At 43.5% G+C, this 23,682-nt stretch overlaps 2 protein-coding genes across 4 annotated transcripts in view; one reads left to right on the top strand and one right to left on the bottom strand.

Annotated features, from left to right (window-relative positions):
- The window catches only part of CDHR4 (cadherin related family member 4), a 37,680-nt gene extending 27,412 nt beyond the window's left edge, over window positions 1-10,268 (bottom strand). For both annotated transcript variants that reach the window (XM_051986381.1, XM_051986373.1), the window contains exons 1-9: window positions 10,167-10,268; window positions 9,964-10,047; window positions 8,495-8,676; window positions 6,675-6,837; window positions 6,222-6,310; window positions 4,901-4,999; window positions 3,367-3,470; window positions 977-1,113; window positions 664-847 (exon numbers count right to left, since the gene is read on the bottom strand). In XM_051986381.1, the coding sequence (XP_051842341.1) occupies window positions 664-847; window positions 977-1,113; window positions 3,367-3,470; window positions 4,901-4,999; window positions 6,222-6,310; window positions 6,675-6,837; window positions 8,495-8,676; window positions 9,964-10,047; window positions 10,167-10,215 (1,091 nt within the window). In that variant the 5' untranslated portion in view covers window positions 10,216-10,268. The remainder of the gene's footprint in view (window positions 1-663; window positions 848-976; window positions 1,114-3,366; window positions 3,471-4,900; window positions 5,000-6,221; window positions 6,311-6,674; window positions 6,838-8,494; window positions 8,677-9,963; window positions 10,048-10,166) is intronic.
- Window positions 10,269-20,533: 10,265 nt separating this feature from the next.
- INKA1 (inka box actin regulator 1) lies at window positions 20,534-23,484 on the top strand. 2 transcript variants are annotated; one of them, XM_051986358.1, is made up of 2 exons: window positions 20,534-20,756; window positions 22,630-23,484. In XM_051986358.1, exons 1-2 carry the CDS (start codon window positions 20,706-20,708, stop codon window positions 23,425-23,427), a joined length of 849 nt encoding a protein of 282 aa, XP_051842318.1. In that variant the 5' UTR covers window positions 20,534-20,705; the 3' UTR covers window positions 23,428-23,484. The 2 variants fall into 2 exon arrangements, with proteins under 2 accessions (XP_051842318.1, XP_051842326.1); XM_051986366.1 differs by lacking the exon at window positions 20,534-20,756 and adding an exon at window positions 21,074-21,159.
- The last annotated feature ends 198 nt before the right edge of the window (window positions 23,485-23,682 follow it).

Genomic DNA, 23,682 nt, shown 5'->3' with positions numbered 1-23,682 from the left:
AGACAACAACAACAATATGTTTTTTAGCTTTTGTATAGAAAAGAAAGAATATACAAATTCAGAAATCCATACAAGGAAAAGTCGATGGAAATGCAAGCACAAGAAATCTATCCTATCTAGATTACAAAGCCTTAAACTATTCTAAAATTCCCCCCAGCCTAGTCTCTCTAGGCCATCCATATTCCCCCCGGATTAGGAATGATGTCTCTGGACTGCATGGACTGAACTCCTTAGTCTATGCTATAATCATAGGCTCATTTTCAGCCAACCAGGAAGCCTCTTGTGGATAGTATGCATCTTAATTAGGAGAAATGGAATTTGAACACAGGTCTCCCGACCCCAAATTTATATGTTTTTCTACTAAACTCCAGTGTTTCTTTGCTTTGACCTTCCTCCATCAAAAGACAAATAACGGAATCCCAACAGGTGCATTAGAATGATCCCTATCACCACACAAACAGAATTCAACACAACAAACAAATAGGCTGCCCCCCAAACTCACAAAATACACTCATTCTTTGCATGCTGTTCTATTAGGAGAAGAACTTAAGTCCCTCAATTATCAGGTTTTGGGGCTCGAGAATCGGGCTTGGTGAGCTCTGGGTGGGGGGGTTCATGCAAGAGGAAGTATCCAGAAAGACAGTCTGATGGTTGACAACTCACACTAGCAAAGCTGGGGTGCAGCGAGGGGCCCATGTGTTGATGGGTTGCACATTGACAGTGACACTGAGCTGGGCACTCAACGAGAGCTGAAATGGATCATAGGCCTTCACTTGTAACTGGGTGACTACAGCCCCAGGGTTCCGCCCCAGATCCAGAGGAGCTGTGGTCCGTATCAGTCCATCCCCTGTGCAGGCAGGTGGGAAGGAGTGAACCTATGGCCCAGCCCACGGTGCTCTTCCCCAAACCCCCCTTTGCCCTTGTCACTTTTGCCCAGGCCCATCCCCAAGCCTCCCCCACACTCACGAGGGCTCACCAGAACTGATGGAATATAAGGGGCAGGGAACAGGCTCGGTGATCTCATATCGGACACGACTGCCATTGGCTCGGACCTGGCCAACCACTCCACCAGCCACCAGGTCCTCAGAGATGTTGAAGGTCTGGAATTGAATCCTACAGGCCCCACAAATCTAAGTACCTTCCCACTTACAGACCTTTCCCTAGCATTGTCCCCAGTTTCATGAACAGAGGAACCAAATGAGAGAGAGAGGTGGCTATACAAGAGCAGCCCCTTGAGACCCAGCCCAGAGCCGTACATATTCTACTTTCAGAATCCCAGATCACAAAAATTCCCATCAGAAGGGACTTCTGAGATCATCTAATTCTGAACAGATGTCCCTGCTCAACTCAATAATCGCTGAGAGACAGTATCATAGTGGACAGAGTAAGTGCTTAATAAATGCTTTTTAACTCATATGTACCTAAATATCAATGCTACAAAGGAGAGTGGAATTGTGTACAAGCAAAGTTCAGGTAGAACCTCATGAGAAGTTGGAGAAGGGAGAAATCAGTTTTGTCTGGAGCATCAAGGAAGGCTTCCTGAGATAGTACTTTATGTAAGTTTTAAAGGAAGAAAGGATTTAACAAAGGGAAATGGAGAAGAGGTGGGGAAATCCAGTTGAGGCATTTTGGGACAACACAGAGTCCACCAATTCTCAGTCTCATGTTATCTTGGGGACCAGGCTTGGTGGGCTCTGGGTAGTGGGATTTTTATGTGAGAGGAGGCATTCTGGAATAACACAAGCATATAACCCAATGCTTATATTATAACTTACAGTATTCATTATATGTCTTTATATTTATATTATAATTTTATATTTATAATAAGGGCAGCAAGATGGAGTAGATAGATGGCCCAGGAGTCAGAAGGACCTGAGTTCAAATTCAGCCTCAAATACATAATACTTATTAGCTGTGTGACCCTGGGCAAGACACTTAATCCCAATTGCCTCATAAAAAATAACAAGAAAAAAGAACCCAACAAATATATTTACAATAATCATATAGATAAAATTATGCTAGTATAATGACCCTCATTGTACAAAGGAAGAGACAGAGGTTTGGAGAAATAAAGAGACTTACCTTCCTGGGTTTTGTTTCTTCATCTGGAAAATGAAGGAGTAAGAAGATGGCCCTCAGGGTTCCTTTCATCTCTAAATTGGGACCGTGTGTGATCCTGTGACTGATCCCCAAAGCCACACAGACCTAGCCCTCCTTACTTCTCTGCACTATGTCAGAGAGGAGAGAGTGAAAATGGGGGGGGGGGGGCAGAGTGGTCTAGTTGGGCTGGAAGAAAGAATGGGATGAGATAGTTTGGAGGAGTAAGAGGTAATTAGACTGGAATTTTGAATGCCAGGATCAGGAGTTTATGCTTCATTCAATAGGCAAGAGAAGATGTTCCAGACAGTAGTATGGAAGACAGGCCAGAGAAGGAATGGATTAGAAGCCAAGAGATCTTCCCCTAAAGAGATAAGGAACTCATTAATGTCAAGTCCTTCCATTTATCTTTTGAACAGTTCTAATCATCCAGCATAGTTACATAGAACTTGGTAACTACTGTTGGAATGAAAGAGGATGTCAGTCTCTTTTTCTTAGTAAGACCATTAAAAATATAATATATATTTTTAAAAACTGTCTAGCAAGGTAAAGGCCTTTTTTAGGGAAAACTTCTTGGAAGAGCTGGGATTTGAGTGAGGGATAAGGAAAAGATAGAAGCATGGAAGGCAACCTAAGCCATTTAAAGATATATTCAGAATGGAGGTAGAAACTGATTCATTCACTCTGGAGTGCAGAGTGTGTGAAGCTAAGAAATAAAGCTGGAAAGGTAAAGTGGGATCAGACACTGAAAGGCCTTGAAGGCCAGGTGCAGGAGTTTTAGAGGCAGTAGGGAGCCAGAGAAGGTTGTCCAGCAGAAGTTGAATGGTCAGTTCTATTCATAAGGAGGATGATTTTGGGGAGTGGTATGAAGGGTTGCAATTCTCTTTGGAGCTCTGATAGAAAAAATCATAAGATTGAGATCTAAAGCTAGACTGGAGCCCAAGGCCATCAGGTTCAACCCTCTCCCCCTTCTCATTCCATTAATGGAGGGATCCAAGCTTAAGAGGCTCCAGACAATATGAGTAACACTCTTTAGGAGAAGGATTTGACTCCAGAACCAGCACTCTTTACATTGGACCATATTGTCTCCCTCCCATGCCCATGCCTCCAAATCCCCAGACTAGAAGATTGGTCCTAGTATGAGTGAGGACAGTGTCAAGGTAGGGTGCTAGAGAGGGGCTACTCCTGGAGCTGCAGCTTGGGCCACACTCCTTGCCTTACCCAGGATGTAGGACTCAGCTCTAGCCCCAGAGAGAGGAGGACCCTTACCCGAAGAAGATCTGATTGGGAGGATTGGGCAGAACCTCAACAGTCAGGGTCCCCTGGCAGCTCTTGCCTTGTCCATCAGTCACCAAGATCTTCAGCTGGAAGTGCTAGGGGTGAGACCCAGGAGAAAACCAAAACGGGTCCGTCACACCGATAGAAACCCATCACTTGTCCATTCATCCATCCATTCATTCATTCACCCCTGCAATAAATACTAGGTCTGGAAGACACACAAAGGTAAGTCTCACTTTCTGCCTTCCGGAGCTTGGACCTTTAATAAGGCTTATTGAATTGACAAATAACTTCCATGAACTGACGCTAAATGGAGTAGAACCAAGAGAACATTGGACACAGCAACCGATGATCAATTCTGACAGGCGTGGCTCTTGTCAACAATGAGGCAATTGAGACCAATTTCAATAGACTTGTGATGGAGAGAGCCATCTGCAGCCAGAGGGAGAACTATGGGGACTGAGTGTGAATCACAGCATAATGTTTTCACCTTTGTTGTTGTTGTTTGCTTGCTTGCTTGTTTTTTCCTTAATATTTCCCTTTTTGATCTGATTTTTCTTGTGCATTATGATAAATGTGAATTATGTTTAGAAGAATTGTGTATGTTTAACCTCTCTATTGGATCACTTGCTGTCTAGGAGAGGGGGGAGGTGAGGAGGAAGGGGAAAAATTTTGGAACACAAAGTTTTTTAGGGGTAAATATTTAAAACTATATTTGCATGTATTTTGAAAAATAAAAAGCTATTATTATTTTAAAAAATATTTCTCTTAAAATATAATTCCCCTAGGAAGGGCTGACACATTAAACTATTGATTATTTATTCTGAGGAAGTCTGGGGGTGAAGAGAGTAAGGAAAACACAAGTTTAAAGGGTGGCTCATCCATTTACTTACTGTGGGGACCTTGTCTGAAATTTTCTCTTCTATAAAAAAGTTTTCTCTTCTATAAAATGAGGATAATAACACTGGCCTTAAGCACCTCAAATTAGATAATATTCATAATGCCTTTTGTAATTTGCAAATAAATAAATATCAGCCAATTATTCTTTTTATTATTACACCTTAGTATGCATTGACTTAGTCACAGGGTTATAGATTTAGAATTAGGAAGGAACCTCTCTCTCATAATTAGAGATGGGGAAACTGAGGCACTAAGTAATTTTTTTTTTCTGGAGCCCCACAACTAGTAAGTGTTCAAGGTAGGATTTAAACTGAAGTCTTATTGATTTCAAGGCTTTGCCTTTCTATAACTCCCAAGTGCCTGACTCTTAATCAACTGTTTTTCTCTAGAGTGATTAAATTTCCAGACCTTATAATTTTTATGTGGGAAGAGTGAAAAGAGAATCCTTTGAAATTTGGAGGTTGTTTTTGATTCTTTGCTTTCCCTCATTTCCCTATCCAAGTACTTCTCTATTCCCAGCCTTCCCCCTGCACTTCCTGTCATCTCTTTCACCTTCTGGGGTTCCCATAAACCTACCTCAGTGTCTCATCCATTTCCCCCATCCCCAAAGCAAGTGATAACTCACCTTGTAGGCATTGCCAATAAGACCCTGGCTAGGGGTTAGCACTTGCCCCAGCTCATTGATAGAGAAGAAGGTGGTGTCCTGAGGGCTTGTGATTGCCATCTGTGGAGGCAAAGAGGCTGGAGTGGGGAAAAAGGACCCCAAATCTTCTCCTTTAAGCCCATCCCACTCCAACTTCACGTCAGAGGGAAAGAAGTCTGGATCCAGAGTCAGAGGATCTTAATCTCTGATACTTAATAGCCAGGTGAACTGGAGCAACTCACTTAGCCTCAATTTCCTCATCTGTAAACTGGGAAAATTCTAGTTACCTAGCTGCCCATCTTTTCCTCTGTTCCCCTTTATATAGCCGCTCACTATCCCAGAGCATGAACTAGGTCTTATTATTATCCCTAATATATAGTATGATGATTATATATTAGATGAAATAATTTTACAATTTTATATATAATTTTATATAATATAACAATTATGTTACAATATTATATATATTTATATATGATATATAATGAAACAATATTGTTTGTTGTTTGGTTATTTTTCAGTCATATTTGACCCTTCATGACCCCATTTTGGGTGTTCTTGGCAAAGACACTAGAGTGGTTTTCCATTTCCTTCTTCAACACATTTTTCAGATGAGGGAACTGAGGCAAGAGGGGTTAAGTGGCTTGCTCGGGATCACACAGCTACTAAGTATCTGAGGTCACATTTGAACTCAAGTCTTCCTGACTCCAGACCTGCTACAATGTTATTATGTATCATTAATGATAAAAATTAACATTTAGGTAAGGCTTTAAGGTTTGCAAAATGCTTTAACTTTTATCATCTCACTTGATCTTCACAACAACCCAGTACAATAGATGCTACTATTATCCCCATTTTACAGATAAGGAAACTGAAGCTCAGAGAGAGTAGGTGATTTGTTCAGGGTCACAAAACTAGTAAGCCTCCAGACACCAACACTAGCCTTCCAAACCTGATGCTCTCTCTTCACTAGACTAGACCATCCCAGGCCAGACCATCCCAATGGTCCACCTAATCACCAGGCTAGACCATCCTAATGGCCCACCCAATCACCAGGTTAAACCATCCCAATGACCCACCCAATCACCAGGTTAGATCATTCCTATGACCCACCCAATCACCAGGTTAAACCATCCCAATGACCCACCCAATCATCAGGTTAGACCAATCACCCTTCCTCTCAATGTCGCTAGAAGCTAGATTTTTCCACAATTCTTTTCCTGGCTGCCTGGGGCTCAGAGAGGGCTAGTTCTTGCTCTTTCCTCTCCCCTTGGTCCCGGGATCTGAGTTCCCACGAGCTCACCTTGACACCAGTCAGACCCCTGTCGAGCAGCACCACGTAGATCAGGGACTGGGGCTCCACAGTCTCCAGAACCTGCACCTTGTCCCCAGCTGCCTCAAGCAAGAAGATCACAGGATTGAAAGAGAGGACCTTAGAAACGATCCAGTCTAATTTCTTCATTTTGCAGACAAGGTTACAAGATTAGAAGCCAGATCCTCTGCCTCCCAGTTCAGGGCTTCTTTCATTCTAACCCATTTCCTCTGCCCTATTAGCTCACTAGATCCCCCTCCCTCTCTTTTTTTCCCAGGTGCCAGAAAAGGGATTTTGCAAAAGGCCTGGGAGCAGGTAGCACCTGCACCCTTCCCCAGGAGCCAGAAGAGCTATGGAGAGAGTCCAGGTAGATCCAAACCATTGTGCTGGGGCCGGCTGCGGCAATGCTCCCACGAGCCCCTGTGTCTGCCGTATCCGTCTTACCTGGGCTGGCAAAGCGGTCTAGACACACAGGGTGACCCTTGGCTTTAAACACTTCCACCGACAGCGGCAAACTCCAAGTTTCTTTCATGCACGTGAGCTTCAGATTGAGCTGGTAGTGGTTCACCTGCCGGGCATCCAGCCTGGCTGCACTGCTCAAGGTCATCTGGGGTAAGTGTGATAGCATCCACTGAGCACCCCACGGCGCTACCTCTGCAGTCAGCTCAAAGCTCAATTTGTAGCTTTGTGACTGGCTCCCTCAGTATTCTCATCTGTAAAATGGGGATAATAACAGCACCTATTTCCAAGGGATCGCTAGGTGGCACCATGGGGCACAGAACACCGGTCTGGACTCAGAAACTCTCATATTCCTGAATTCAAATCTGGTCTCAGACACTTCCTAGCTGTGGGATCCTGAGCAAATCACTTAACCCCTTCCCCTCAGTTAACTCCTCTGTAAAATGGGCTGGAGAATAAAATGGCCAACCATTCCAGCATCTCTGCCAAGAAAATCTCAAATGGGATCCCAGAGTCAAATATGACTGGAAAACAACTGAGATAATATTTGTAAAGTATTTCACAAAGACCATAGGTTAATGCTGTTACTAGAATGATTGGGAGTCCCCGAAGAACCAGACAATGCTGCAGTTGGACTCAGTTTCCACTATTTGTCAGCTATGTGACTTTGGGCAAGTCACAGAGATGCAAAAATGAACAACTAAACTTAGCACCTAATTAATTAACACGAAGAGTTAGTTTAAATGGGAAGCTGCAGGATGCTCCTTGTTGTTAACAACCATGTCAATCACTGGAGGAAGGAACACCTTTCTCCCTTAATTTTGTACAAGAAGCTGTGGCGCAGTGACTTGGGCTATTATCACATCAGAAATGGAGCATTTCAGGGCATATTTTATGCCAAATGTGTGTGTGTGTGTGTGTGTGTGTGTGTGTGTGTGTGTGTGTGTGTGTGTGCTGCTCTTGCTCTGTTTTAAAATTTAACCTTTAAAACCGTTAAGCCAAACATTATGAGGTTTTAAAAATCTGGCTAGGAAGTGATTTCTTCATAACCATTTTGCAGCCTTTCCCATCCCATTCTCTGAAACTCCCCACTGCTCTTTTCTCCCTGTCTTTCACACGCTTGCTCCTCTGGCCCTCGCTCATGATTCTGAAGACTGTCTTGTCCAGCCTTCTTCAATCCTTCCCATGTAAGGATCCTTGGATGAGAGATGCGATGGGGTGGGACAGATTCTGAATCAAATGGGCTGCAAAAATAGAAAGCAACCTTTTTAAAAAAAATTAGAAATATCCTGCTCAGTACATGTCCTTCTTCCATCCTCAAATCTCAATCCATTCCTAGGAACTCACAATTGGAAGTAGCTATACCTTAAAAGGTGTCCTGAAGACTCTTCCTGCGAGTCAGTGGCTAGGGGAACAGGTGGGAGCTGGCATATTGGGCTCTCTTTAAGCCTTTTCATCTATAAAATAAGAAGTTTGGACTAGACTGATCTTACTCAGTTATTTTTCATTTATATCTGACTTGTCGTGACCCTATTTGGAGTTTTCTTGATAAATATACTTGTGGTTGGTTATTTCTTTCTCCAGCTCATTTTACATATGAAGACACTGAAGCATGTAGAAGAAATAAACCCAAATCTACAAAGTCCTTTCCTATTCAGGATCTATGATATTTCTCTCTCCTCCTTCTTTCCCTAGTTCTTCCCCAGAATCATGCATCCTTAAGTAAGAGTTGATAGGATGTTGGTTGGAAGTCAGCCCTGGTTCTCTTAGACTTCCTTAACCACCCCAACCCCAGCCTCTCTTACCTTTGCCAAATACTGAGTGTAATATCCCGATAAACTGGGCTGGTTAAAGAAGGGGCTGGAGGGAATCACACTGTAGAGCTCCAGGGTAGGTGGGCAGGAGCAGTTGAAAAAGAACGTGTGGATGACCGAGCCGGGTTCCTGTGTCTCAGAGATATTCACAATCCAGGGCAGCCTCAGCAAGCCTGCACCCAAACCACAACTCAGTAATCTGGATTCCTTCTACCTATGCATCCCGAAGGTAGTCGAGAAGCATCATAGGAACCTAGGTAGTTGAACTGGAGTCAAAGGACCTGGGTGCAAATTCTGGCTTAGCTACATACTATCTGTGAAACTCAGAAAATCATATATTCACTCTGGGATTTAGTTTTCCTGTCTGTGAAATGGGAGCCTTAGATTAGCTGTTCTGATTCTACAATCAATGATTCTCTCACCTGTACCTCACATCATAAAGAAAGAAGTTTATTCCTGGCCCTAATGAAAAGAAGCTGATTGATATCGAACAGGTCATGTGACTTCTTAAAGCCTTGTTTTCTTCCCCAAACTCTTCATTTTACAGGAGGGGAAACTAAGTCCCAAAGGAAAGTATAATAAAAATAATAACAAACATTTATATAGCAATTTAAAGTTTGCAAAAAATGATAGCTAAAATTTATATAGTACCTGTCATGTATGAGCCTGGCACTGTGCTAAGAGCTTTACAAATATTATTTTATTTAATCCTTATAGATAGATAACCCTTATAAGATATAATCCTTGTTATCCCCATTCTACAGATGAGGAAACTAAGATAGACAGAGACTAAGTGACCTGCCCAGAGTCACATAGCCAGTGAGTTTCCAAGATTGGATTTGAACTCGGGTCTTCATGACCCCAAGCTCAGTTACTCTCTCTACTGTACCACCTAGCTGCCTCCAAGTACTCTATGTATATAATCTCATTTTATACCACCCTATGAGGTACAATGCCTGACCTACAGTAAGCACTTAATAAATACTTATTGACTGAGATATGTTACTACTATGCATTTTATAAGTGAAAAAACTGGTTCAGAGAGAAGTGACTTGATCAGAGTCACATGAACCAGGGTCTGATGCAGGATTCCACCTCAGGTTTTCCTGATTTCAAATCCAACACTATTCCCTAGGTCACCAAGCTGCCAGATTTACATTTTTAATGGAGAAGTTAAATGATATTCAAGTCCTGCTCTCCTAATTCCCAACTCCCAGAATTCTTCTCAGTATACCATGTAATTCCCAGAGTGAGGGGTGGAAGGTGGAAATCTCTGTTAAGGGATACGAGGGCCTTTGGGAAAGTTTGGAAGACAGTACTCAAAGGCAGTTACATTGAGGAGGTCAGAAGGCTCCAGGGGACTCAGAGTTTGGTGCTGTGGTTCATTCTAGACCTCCTTCCTTTTTTCTTGCCTTTAGTCTCATTCCCACCTTAGGGACCTCCCTAGGAGGATAGCTTACCTCTCAGATCTGAGTCTGTCCAGGAAGAAATCAGTTCATTGGGTAAACTCTTGCAATTCTTCAAGTCTATTAAACCCAAGACACCTTCAGAGATAAGAATTGGTTTTGATTGCAGGCGGGGAAGGAAGGAAAATGGTCATACCTCAGGAGAGACTTCCCCCATACCCTTATCCTTGCCCTTCCCACTTTCAAGTGCTCCATACCCCAAATTTCCAGTACAAAAGTGAGCCCCAAAAGATAGAAGAGCTTCATAACTGAGAGGATGATTAGTATTCCCTCATCTGAAGCCTCTGTCTGTTAGCTGGTGTTTGCCATACCCACAAGGTTGCCAGGCTGCATTGCCTGGGAGCTGGGGGTGGGCAGGACTCCTAACGTGTCCCTGATCTGAGTCACCACTCTCCGCTGCCCCACCCTGCTCCACCCCTGCTTTGGGTTCAGAAAAATCTCTGGGTATAATCACCTGTCACTTCATGGGGCTATCTATTCCCTAGTTTGTGAACTTCATTCTCTTCTCACTTCCTGGGGCTCAGAAGGACAGGTATGAGTGTCTCCATGTCATAGATGGGACGACTAAGGCTCAGGTAAGGAAGGTGATGATTTCCTCAGTGAAAGTGTTGGGATGAGATCATCACTTGGAGGTCCCACTGGTCCCTCAAACTCAGCCTGTCCTTCCTTCTGACTTCACTCTCTGTCTGTCCCTTTAAAGAGCATGACCAAGAGGAACTCAGTCAAGATTAACAAGGTTAAAGGATGTAACTTATGTCCTAGCATTGAAAATATCTCTCTACAGGACAAGGATCCTTAACCTGGATCCCCTGAACAAGGAGTCCATGAATAAATTTGAAGGGGTTCATGAATTTGAGTGGGAAAAATTATATCTTTATTTTTACTAGCTTCTAAATGAAATTTATATTTCCTTCAATTATTTTATTTTTTTAAAGCACTGAGACAGTTTGTTACTCTTTTATTTATTTATTTTTTTGGTTACAAATTCTGTTCCTCCCATACTCCCTTTCATAATAGTAAACAGACAAGAAAAGCAAAAGTTATTATAAATACAAATACAAAAACATTTCTGCGTGGGCCATGTCCCACCTCCCTCCCTTCCTCTCCAAAGAAAGATAGAGGAGAAAAAAATGCTTCAATCTGTATTCTCAGTCCATCAGTTCTCTCTGGAGATGGATATCATGTTTCATCATGTCCTTTCTAGCTCTGGTAGGTCATTGTGTTGTCCATTATTACATTTTTCACAATTGATAATCTTTTCAATGCTGTTATTACTGTTTAGATTGTTCTCCTGATTCTGTTCACTTCACATTCATCAATCAGTTCATACAAATCTTCCCAAGTTTGTCAGAAACCATACCCTTGATTGTTTCTTACAGTACAAGTATATCATCACATATATTTGTGTGTTTGTGTGCGTACATCATAACTTGTTCAGTTATTCTTCAATTTATGGACTCAGTTTCCGATTCTTTGGCACCACAGAATTGCTATAAGTATTTTTAAATAAATGAGTTCTTTTCCTTTTTCTTTAATCTCCTTGGAGTACAGACTTGGTAGTGGAATTGCTGGGTCAAAGGACATGTAGAGTTCAAAAGCCTTTTGGGAAGAGTCCAAAGTATACTCCAGAGTGGTTGGACTAGTTCACAATTACACTAACAGTGTACCTATTTTCCCACATTGCTTTCAGCATGTATTATTTTCTGTTTTTGTTCTCTTAGTCAACCTAATGGTCATGAGGTGGTACCTTAAAGTTTTAAAATTTATTTTTCTCTAATTATTAGTGATCTTGAGCCTTTTTCCTATATGATTACTGATAGCTTTGAAATTTTCCTCTGAAAACTGCTTATTCATATCATTTGACCATTTATCATTTGGGGAATGGTTCTTATAAATTCTTGACCTTTCACTCCTCTAGATCATGGTTTCTTAAACTTTTCCCACTAGCAACCCCTTTTCACCCAAGAAATATTTATGTGATGCTAGGTATATAGATATATAAAATAATTATTCATTTACTGATTTATTTATAATTTACTGACTTACTGAAAATAAATAAAAATGTTGTGACCCTCACATTCAGGTATGAGACTCCATGTGGGATCACATACCACAGTTCAAGAAACTGGGTTTTAGATAAATTTTGTTATTATTTTTTCTAGGTCAATAAAACAATTCTCTAATAACTTTGTATGGCACCAAATAAGTGAATTAATTTAGGCAATATTGTCATTTAAAAATATTGTCTTGGTCTATCCATGAGCAATTAATATTTGTCCAATTATTTAGATGTCTTTGTGTGAAGAATGTTTTGCAATTGTGTTCATATATCTTGACTCCCAAGTTGGAGCCAGAGTTAGAGGCATTTAGGGTTAGAATCAAAGCTGGTTGTGATAGCAATTTTAAATGTAATATCTCTTTTTATCTCTTCCTACTGAGATTTTGCATATATAGAAATATGGAAAATTTGTGTGGGTTTATTTCACATCCTGTAACTGTGCTAAAGTTGTTAAATGTTTCAACTAGTTTTTTAGTTGACTCTCTAAAGTAAACCATCATATCTGCAAAAAGTGATAGTTTTGTTTCTTTCTTGCCTGTGCTTATTCCAGCAATTTTTCTTTTTTTAATTGCTATAGCTAATATTTCTAGCACAATATTGAATAAAAGTGACAATAATGGTCATCTTGCACACCTCTCATCTTATTGGAAAGGCTTTTAGCTTATCCCCATTACAATAATGCTCTTTCTTTATTTTAGACACTACTTTACATTTTGGAATCAACTTGGTGACGCAGTGGATGAAGTGCCCGGTGTGGAATCAGGAAATCCTGAATTCAAATCTGACCTCAGACACTTACTAGTTTTGTGATCCTGGACAAGTCACTTAATCCCATTTGCCTCAGTTTCTTCTTCTGTAAAATAAGCTGGAGAAGGAAATGACAGTATCTTTGCCAAGAAAACCCTAAATGGAGTCACAGAGAGTTGGATATAATTGAACAACTTATCATTTTAAGAAAAGCTCCATCTATTCAAGTACTTTATAGTGTGTGGTGGGGGTAGGGAGGCTTTTGTTTTGTTTTGTTTTGTTTTTAAACTGGAATGAATGCTCTATTTTTTCAAAGATTTTTCCTGCATCCATTGAAATAACATGTTTTCTGCTGTTTTTTAAAATTGATATGGCTAACTATGCTTATAGTTTTCTTAATATTGACCCAGTCTTATATCCCTGGTATAAATCTAGCCTGGTCAGAGTGATATATTGTGATATATACTGTAATCTCACTGCCAGTGTTTTATTTAAAGTTTTTTTTTTTGCATCAATACTTATTAAGGAATTTGGATTACAGTTTTGTTTCTCAATTTTGACTCTTTTCTGGTATGTTTCAAGACCATATTTGTATAATAGAAAAAAATTTGATAGGACTCCTTCCTTACCTATTTTTTCAAACAGTTTATGTAATAGTAGAAATAATTACTCTTTAAATGTTTGGCAGAATACACAGTAGATCCAAAGTTCTGAATAATTTTTTGCTTGGGGAGCTTACTTATGATCTATTCGATTACTTTTTATTTTCTTTTTCTTTTTTTTAAATTTTATCTTTTTAGGTTATATATGTACATTATTTTTTTCCCTTTTTTCTTTTTTTTTCCAGTTTCTTTTTTTTAAATTTATTTTTTAAATAACTTTTTATTGACAGTACATTATTTTTTAAAAACATATTTTCATATGAGTCATGTTGGGAGAGAAAAATAAAAACAAAATGGAAAAATCACTAGAAAACAACAACAAAAACAAAAAGATGATAATAGACTCTTTCAGAAAATAACTGGTGAATTCTTTTGATTTATACTTTGTCTTTGGATTCTAAGACATATGGAGGGTTTTCCTTTATAGTACCTTGAAATATGATGTCAAAGCCTTTTTTTTTTTTTGGTGGTTGTTGTTCATAGTTTTCAGGCAGTCCAATGATTTTTAAATTATGTCTCCTTGATCAATTTTCCAGGTCACTTGCTTTTCAGTTGCTTTTCCTATGAGATATTTATAATTTCTTTTTTTTCAATCTTTTGACTTGATTTCATTTTTTCTTTTTCTTTTTGGGGGTGGTGGTGTGTGTGTATGTGCAAAGCTCTTAGTATTATCTCATTTTATTCTCAAAACAATCCTAGGAGGTAAATAACAGTTTTGTTCCTGTTCTAATTGGATTGCTGTTGTCCTTCATTTGTAACCACTGTAACCACTCCTCTCCACCCCAAAACTGGGTAATTGATGACAGAAGCACCAGATGGTACTTATTTATGTTCTTAGCACTAGATTAGGGATCCCTTGGGATCTCTTTCTGGCCCAGTGCTTCCAGCCCTGGTGTTTGCTCTTAGACCCCTTACCATCCTTAGGTGCTAGAATGTTATTGCTGCTGCCATTGTACTGAGATCCTGGGCAGTCCCTCTTCCAGTGTCCACAGATCTCTCTATCTTCCCTAAGCTGCCCTAGGCTGGAAAAATGACTCACTGTGACATTTTCTTGGCTTTCCCATTAAGAATTGTATAGCAGTTTTTTAGGTTGTTATAAATGAGATACATTAAATGAGCTGGGCAAAAATGCTGATTCTCACTCTACCATCTTGACTCTGTACTTTCAATTATTTTAAACTATTATAAGAATCCTGTGGATTCAATGATCAACTATGCTGATGATTCTCAAATCTAATTATCAGCCTTAACCTTTGTACCGATGTCCAATTTCTCATCTCCAAATATTTATTGGATATCTTGAATTAGAATGTCCCATTCACATCTTAAACTCAAACTGAATTCATTATCATTCCCTCCAAATCCTTCCCTTTCTAAATTTTCCTATTACTGTTAGATACCACTATCTTCCTAGTCATTCAAACTCGCAACCTAGATGTCATCTAGGAGTCACAGTGGTAAAACCAGAAGTTACAAAGACCAATTCCAATCTGGTCTCAAACATTTACTAACTCTGAGCAATTAATTCAACCCATTTGCCTCAGTTTCCTCATTTGTAAAATAAGGATCACAACAGCACTCATCTCCCAGGGTTGCTGTGAGGATCACTTAGCACAGAGCCTACTACCTTGTAATAGAAATATTAGCTATTATGATTATTACACATCTCACTCTCACTACCAATATCCAACCTGCCATTGCTGGCTCTTCCTCATGTCTTGAATGCTCTTCCTCCTTTTGGCTTCTCTAGCTTTCTTCAAGTCCCACTTTCTACAGGAAGCCTTTTCTCATCTTTTTTAATTCTAGTGCCTTCACTCTGTTGATTATTTCCTATTTTTCCTGGAGTTTACTTGTACATAGTCATTTGCATGTCGACTCCCCATAAGACTGTGAGTTTCTTGGGGGCAAAGGGTCTTACCCTTTTTTTTTTGTATCCCCACCACTTGGCTCAGTACCTGGCACACAGCAAGCACTTAATAAATATTTATTGATAGACTGAGGAAGGGGACATTGATTTCACCAGACTGACCCAGGGGTCCATGACACAGAAAAGGGATAAGCCACAGGAGGCAGAGGCAGCCATACCAAGAGCACCTAGGAGTCTTTGTTCTGGCATGAATGCTGTGGTCGTGATCAGGTGCCCATAAACCATTAAGTTTTCAGCCTCGTCTTTCAGCCTTCAGTCTTAAGGTAGTCCCCTAGGGAGGAAGGTTACTGCAAGAAAAATGCTTGCTATAAGCAGAGTTTCAGACTTATAATATTACCTTATGGTTGAGGCTTCCCTCAAAGGGAAAAACCCTCGGGGAGCCCAGCACAAGGCCCTGCACACAGAAGGTACTCAGGAAGTGAATAAAGGGAAGCTGACAAGGTATAAGCACTTAATTATGTGCCTACTCTGGTGCAGGTACTTTCTCTCCACAGTCTCCAGCAAGAGTTTTCATGGCCTGGGACACAGGATGTCAGGATGGATGCTTGTCCCTTCTACAGCAAGGCTTGCTCTTCACCTCCCTTGTGCTACAAACCCTTCTGATGCTTCCCATACTCTATCTCACCAGACCCTGACCCTAATTCTAATCCTACCCAGCATTCACTAATTAGACTCACAAAGTACCTTACACATGTTATTTCACTTGATCCTCACAACAATCCTGGGGACTGATGTGATTATTATCCCCATTTTACCAGAGATCTATTATACTTAATTTTTCTAATATTCTATTTACTTCTTTAATTTCTTTCTTATTTGTTTTGTGATTTGATTTATCTAAGTCTAAGATTGAGATCTCCCACTATTATAGTTTTGCTGTCTATTTCTTCTCACAACTCTCTTAACTTCTCCTTTAGGAAGTTAGATGCTATACCACTTGGTGCATATATGTTTAATACTGATATTGCTTCATTGTCTATAATACCCTTTAGCAAGATATAGTTTCCTTCCTTATCTCTTTTAATTAGATCAATTTTTGCTTTTGCTTGATCTGAGATAAGAATGGTTTTTTGACTTCACCTGAAGCATAATAGATTCTGCTCCAGCCTTTTACCTTTACTCTGTATGTATCTCCCTGTTTTAAATGTGTTTCCTGTAAACAGCAGATTGTAGGGTTCTGACTTTTGATCCAGTCTGCTATCCACCTCCTCTTTATGGGAGAGTTCATCCCATTCACATTTACAGTTAAAATGACTAATTCTGTATTTCCTGCCATCCTAATATCCCCAGACTATGCTTTTCTTTTTCTTGCCCTCCTTCCCTCCTTCCCTAATATTAAACTTATTGGTCCCACTTGCGTCACGCAGTTCTCCTCTTTAGTATCTCTCCCTCCTCCCTTTGAATCCCTTCCCCTTTTTTGTATCCTTCCCTTATTACACTTTTTCCTTTTCCCTTTTCCTCTCCCACTTTTTAATGGAGAGAAGAATCTCTGTAAAACAAATATGTCAATTATTTCCTCTTTGAGCCAACTCTGATGAGTGTAGGATTCACACAATGTTCCTCCCCCTCTCTAAGTTCCCTCAGATTTGATAGGTTTCCTTTGCCTCATCATGGCATGTAGTTTCCCTCTTTTTATCTCTCCTTTTCCCTTTTTCTGACACTATCCCTTTTCCATTTCTACTTCCTTTTTTATGTTATATCAGTAAAATCAAATTATACATAGGGTTTTTATGTATATCCACAACAGAAATACAGTTCTCAAGAGTTCCTTTTACCTTTTTCTACTTCTCTTGAGTCCTGTTATTGGAGATCAAATTTTTTGTTTAAGTCTGGTTTTTTCCTTAGAAATAAATGGAATCCCTCTGTTTCATTAAATGTCCATCTTCTTCCATGGAAAAAATACTCAGCTTAGCTGGGTTATTATCCCCATTTTACAAAGGAGGAAGCTGAGGTGGGGAGTTATAAGTGACCTGCCCAGAGACACACATGCCCAAAGCCCAACTTTGGTCTCCCTGATTTCTACCCTCTGCCACTAGTCCCGCCTCCCCGCCAGCTGCTTGTTAAATGACTGTGTTGGATTAAATTGGTTCACAACTGTTTTGCATCATAGTTCCCTTTGGCAGCCAGGTCAAGTCTAATACTACTGTGCTTTGTTGAATCCATTCAAACGGAAGAAATAATCATTAAAATTAGTGGAAATAAAGATATATATATATATATATATATATATATATATATATATATATATATATATAATATATATATATATATATACATATATATATATATTTCTTCTACCCGAGGGCCCCCTGAAATCTTCCCACCCCCTGAAGTAGGCAGTTTCTGAAGTTTAATGAAAGAATGTAACTGAATTTGGGGGGATGGAGGTGCACTATTTGGGGGGGTGGGAAGGAGGGAAGGAATTCCTGAGCTCAGAGATTTACCCACCAGGGGGCGCAGCTGCCCTGCTCAGCCTAGGGCTGTACCTAGAAAAAGGCCAGGGAAAGGGCTGGAGCGGGAGCTGGGCTTAAGGGACTGGACCTTTGAGGTTACAAGCATTCTGGTTCTGACTTCTGGGAGCAGGAGACTCGGCAGTAAGGTAGCAGGGCACAGGAGACTTGCAGTTAGCTGTGGAAGCTCTCATTTGGCCAGGGGCTGCCCTGACGGCGTCTGTGTGTGTGTGTTCGAACATATGGGTGCTGGGGGGGGCACCCCACCCCACCGAGCTGGCCAACGGCCCCCTGCCCCCGCTCCCGACTCCCTGGGAAAGGGCATATTCCTCCTAGCCTCCAGTTAGCCATGCGATAACGGTAGTCAGCCTTTATGGGGCACTTCAAAGTTTGCAAAACGCTTTACAGATATTATTTTATCTTTACAATCCTGGGAGGCGAATGTTTGTAAGGTTTTCATTTTAGAGACGAGGAAACAGTGGTCACACAGCTAGTAAGTGACTAAGGCTAGATGTGGATTCCATATCTAATATCCTGCTCAATATGCCAAGCAAATGCCTTGATGTGGGGGATGGAAACATCAGATCTTGATGACATTTGTGAGCCAGAGGAGACCCCAGTCCATCTAGTGTAATCTCGTTATTTTACAAAGGAAAAAAAATTTAAACCTTTCCCTCTCAATTGTTCTCTCCCTTCCATTTCCCCTCCCCCAATTAGAAAAAGAAAACGGAAATTCTTTTTTTTTTTTTAAACAAATATGCACAGTCAAGCAAAACAAATCTCCTAAATTGGCCAAGACCAAAAATGTGAATTATTTACAAAAATGAAAAAGTGAAGCCTAGGGAAGTGGAGGTATGTAGGTGGTAAGATGTCCTAGAACAGGAATTCTTACCATGGGGTCTATGGATGGATTTCAGGGGATTCTAGAACTTGGAGGGGGAAAATATTACACTTTAGGTTTTTACTAATATGTAACTGAATTTTGGGATCTCTTTTAATTATTTCAAAACATGATTCTGAAAAGGCTTCACCAGACTGCCAAGAGGAACCATGATACAAAAAGAGGTTAAGAAGTTTCTCTGTAGAAGCCACTTCTTATGTCCAGATTTTCCTGTGGTTTTGAATTTCTTTCTTCCTTTCTTTTCTTCCTTCTTTCCTTTCTCTCTTTTTTCTTTTTCCTTCTTTCTTCTTTCCTTCTCTTTTTTCTTTTTTACCTTCTTTCCTTCTCCCTTTCTCTTTCTTTATTCCTTTCTCCCTCTCTTTCTCCCTTTCTCTTTCTTTCCTTCTTCCTTCCTTTCTTTTTCTCTCTTTCTTTTTCCCCTCTCTTTCTTTTTCCCCTCTCTTTCTTTTTTTCCCCTCTCTTTCTTTCTTTCTTTCTTTCTTTCTTTTTCCCCTCTCTTTCTTTCTTTCTTTCTTTCTTTCTTTCTTTCTTTCTTTCTTTCTTTCTTTCTTTCTTTCTTTCTTTCCTTCTTTCTTTCTTTCTTTTCTTCTTTCCTTCTTTCTTTCTTTCTTTCTTTCTTTCTTTCTTTCTTTCTTTCTTTCTTTCTTTCTTTCTTTCTTTCTTTCTTTCTTTCTTTCTTTCTTTCTTTCTTTTTCTCCCCATGTCTTCTGCCCTCTTTCTCCCTCTTCCCCCCACCCTCATTTTCTTTCCTTTTCCCTCTTTCCCTCCTTCCCCCTCCCCCTCCCTTTTTTCTTTTCTTCTTCCCTCCCACCCTTTTCCTGGCATTGTGGGTAGAACTATGGGCTTGAGTGAGAGTTAGGAAACTTTATTCTATATGTGATCGTGAGTTCCCTCCCCTCTCTGAGCCTCAGTTTCCTCCTCTATACAATAAAGGCAGTGGAGTAACTCTAATCCCTAGGGCCCCTCGTGGCTTACATATTCCATTTTCAATCAGGTGAACACTGATTAACTATACAGTCTTGTGTGCTACAAAGACAAAAACAAAAGTTCCTGTACCTCAAAGAGGTCATAGGCTACAGATGGTAGGCTATTAAGTACAGGGCAAGGTAGGGAAGTGATAGCAAAGACAAGGAACAGGGGAAAATGTCTAAGAATATCTGAGACAGGACAGAATACTTCCAGCCGTGGTGAAGGAAAGACCTCAGGGAGCAAGCAGTCCACAAGTGTTTCTTAAGCAGGTACTCTGGGTACCAGGCGTTGGGCTGGGTACTGAGCATGAACACAGAGAAGAACCCAATACTCTCTCGCTAGAAGATTTCCCTGTGATGAGGGAAGTCAGCTTCTGAGTCCTGTGTACCTGAGGGAAGAGAGAAATTTTGACAGCAGAAGAGGAGGGGGAGTACATGGCATGAAGGGGCAGCAAGCCCTGATATTCTATGTTCTATGTAATGAGATCTCTTCTGACTCTGACACGGTGCGCTGTTTTAAATTCTGACTTTAAAGTAAATCTCACCAGCCCAATCACTGTTCCAAACACCCATCCACACCCCAGGAGCCTCTGCCACACATGCCCTGTTCCCCAGAAAGCTCACGAAAGAGATGGGACACCAAACAACATTAGAGTGGTCTAGGGAGGGGACAATGGTGCGTGCGGATGGGGCGGGGGTCACCAAGCTGCTCCCCAAGGCTAAGTCTCCCGATCCTTGCCTCTATTGGAGGCGGGGGCTCCAGTTACAGACCCCCCCCCCCCCTTCTCCACCCTCCCCACACTTCCCTGCCTCATTGGCTGACTGTGGGAGGGGCGCGGCCTGGGCTGCAGCCAGATGTTGGAAGCAGCAGGAGGGAGGGAGAAGAGAGCCGGCCGTCCTTCCAACTCCACTCCCGCGATCCCTGCCCAAGCCCCAGACGGCCAGTAGCAGCGGCTGCCCGAGTGCAGAGGGCCTGGGGGGGAGGTGCTGGCCCCACTTGGGGCCCTTCTCCCTCGTCGGGAATGCGGAGCTCCCGGCTGGACAGTTTCCTGGGACAGTTCCGTCTGGAGTTGGTGAGTTTTCTGCGCTGAGCCTTGGGGAGGGGGCGCAGTGGGGAAACTGTGGGGGGACCCCTAGAGGGTTTGGGGAGGAGCTGACGCCTTTCCGCCAGGCATTGAGATGGGCCCTGAGAGTGTGAATGTGGGGGGTTCTGGGGAGGCAGAGGCCTGCCTACTAGGAAAAGAACCGAGAATGGTCTCTGGGGTACCCCAAGGACCTGAAGTTCTGTTTCCCCCTCCCACAGCACGCCCCCAGAACAAGGCAGGAAGTAGCTGTCCCCACCCCCACTCCTCAGCCAACTCACCCCTCCATAGTTGGATTCAAGGAGGGTAGTAGCTTGGACTTGGCATCTCCATAGGTCGGGAGTGTTCGGGGATGGGGACTTTTGCAGACACGATTGTGGAGGCCCCATGTTAGGTCTGTGCTTGCCCACACGTGTGGGGCTGGGGGAGGGGCACCCCAGCTGGCTGGAGCTGCCCTGGCAGATGGCTGGGGTTGGGTTTCGGACGGTTGGGGAACTTTGGGGGCTGTCCCGGGCATCAGGTAACAACATCCTGGCCAGCCGAGCCTGGCAGAGGGCCTCCCTCCCCCTACCTCCTACATCCATGAAAGAAAGGCAAAGCTTCGGAGCAAAGGGAGAAACTGAGGCAGTCACCTAAGCTTACCGGCACTGGTAGCCAGAAAGAACTTACACTTCCATCAGCTCGATCTCAACAGCTGGGCTTTTTGTACCGAGTGGGGGTGGGGGTGGGTGGGAGCGAGGAGGGCTCTCTGCTGCCTGTTGTGGGCCTGGGGCTAAAAAGGGAGGGGGGACACGGCTAGCTTGAGAGTGACTAGGAGAGAAGGAGACTTTCCAATCCGCGGGGGCCACTTCCCCCTCACTCTTGAGCCGTGATAGAGCCAGGATCGGACTAGGGGCTGAGACTGTAACCTTCACTCTTGAGCCATGAGAGAACTAGGGATGGGAACTGAGACGGTGGGTCCCCCCCTCCCCCGGTGGGGATATGGGCGGCCTCGCCCCCCACCTCCCCGCCCCTCTTCCTAGTTCTTTTCTTCCTCCCCGGCTCACTCGGCCCAGCCCGACCCATCTTAGCCCAACTTCTCCACACCCGCTCTCCGCCACCCCCGGGCCGCCTGCAGCGGGTGCTGACTTGCCTGCTGGGGAACATGCTGCAGCCTGCCAGCCTGAAGAAAGCAGGGAGCCAGAAGATTGGGGGGCCAGGCACGTGGCAGCTGCTGCCGGCTGGGCAGGGTTGCGCGTGCCAGGGGGCCAGGCAGGTTTTTGGTAGTTGTCCCACCTGTTTCTGGTATGCACTGTATCAGGATATGTGCTCCCCCATAATGGAAATATAGGGGCAGTGCCCCAAATTAGACATAGCATTTGGGGCTCAGTTCCCACTCTCTAGAACATTTTTTCCCACCAGCAGGAAGATGCTCTTGGCCCTGCAAATCTGGAGTCCTTCTGGGCTAATAGGAAAAGTTGGGGTCGGGAATGTATCCGGCATAAAGCATGAGCACAATTTGTAGAGGCAGAAGTTCTTGTCTCTCGCTGAGGGACCTTAGGCAAGTCATTTTACTTCCATTTTCTCATCGGCAAAATGAGGATGCTTGTAAGAATAGAAATGTTACTAAAATTGATTCTGGTCCCGACTTTGCTATTAATTCGGTATTTGGGCTAGCCATTTCCCTGCTCAGTGCCTCAGTTTTCCTGTATTTAATAGAGGGATGGAATAATGCCAGCTCTCATGACCACCGGTACTACTCACTGAGTGCCTACTATAAGCGCCAGTGGCCGCAAGGCCCTCCCCGCTCAGATTCAGTTTCCCCTCTCTGAAATAGGAATGGTAATGCGCTTGGCTTTGACCTCTGCCTTCTCCTGTCCCTCAGCTGTGCGGGAGGGAAGAGTCAAGCTCCCCCCGGATGCAGGCTCCCTCCCAGCCAACCCCGCCAGAGCCAGCCAGCGGCCCCCGGCCCTGCCTGCCCCCGCGAGCGTCGGACGCCTCCGAAGCGGACTCGGCCTGCTGCCTAGAAGAGGACGACGAGGAAGGAGCTGCACTGTCTCCCTGTGAACGCACCCTGGACTGGGACTCCGGCTACTCGGAGGTGTCGGGGAGCACCTGGCGGGACGAGGACCGGCCGGTGCTTCGGAGGGTGGGGCGCCTGCGGGGCCGGACCAGCCCCCCGGCCGGACGTCGCCCCCGCCCCAAATCTACTTCGGACGTGTGTCTGGAGCAGTGGCGGGGACTTGATGCGGAGGACTGGACCGCATCTCTATTGTCGCGGAGCCGGAGCCGCCAGCCCCTGGTGCTAGGGGATAACTGCTTCGCAGACCTGGTGGAGAACTGGATGGAGCTGCCGGAGGCGGCGGGGGAAGGGTGCCCGCCAGGGCCCCCCCGCTGGCTGGGGAAGCCCCACCACTTCTTGCTCAACCTCTCGGACCAGCTCAGGCGCCGGCTAGGTGGGGGCGGGGGCGGGGGCCGGAACCGGGGCTCTTCGGGAGCTGGGGCAGCCCCCCAGCGGAGCAGTCCGGCAGCCATGGCCGCCAAGCGCCTGTCCTGTCCCCCTGCGCCTGGGTGCCCCCTCCCCTCGCCGGACCTCGCCGCAGACTTTACTCACTTTGCCGCTCTCATGAGGAGCCGTAGTCGCCAGCCCATCATTTGCAATGATGTCATTGGCTACATCTGACACCTTTTCTCTCCACCCCCATCCCCAAACACGGACAATAAAGGGTTTTCTATTAGACCCCGATTTCGCCCTTCCTTGGCTGGGAGCAGAAAGGGTGTGGGGGAGGAGCCCTGCCCCCAAGTCAGGCAGCCCAGCCGGGTCTCCCGCAGGCGCCACGGGGACGCCCCCTCCCCCTCTAGCCTCCAGCAATGCTCTCCTGGTACCGGCTAAGACCCAGAGGGGATACGGGTTTGCCCAGCGTCCCACAGCTAGGAT

Source organism: Antechinus flavipes, chromosome 1, assembly GCF_016432865.1.
Source record: "Antechinus flavipes isolate AdamAnt ecotype Samford, QLD, Australia chromosome 1, AdamAnt_v2, whole genome shotgun sequence".
NCBI classification, from domain to species: domain Eukaryota; kingdom Metazoa; phylum Chordata; class Mammalia; order Dasyuromorphia; family Dasyuridae; genus Antechinus; species Antechinus flavipes.
Note: the sequence above shows the minus strand (reverse complement) of the source record. Positions and strands in the feature narration are given on the sequence as shown.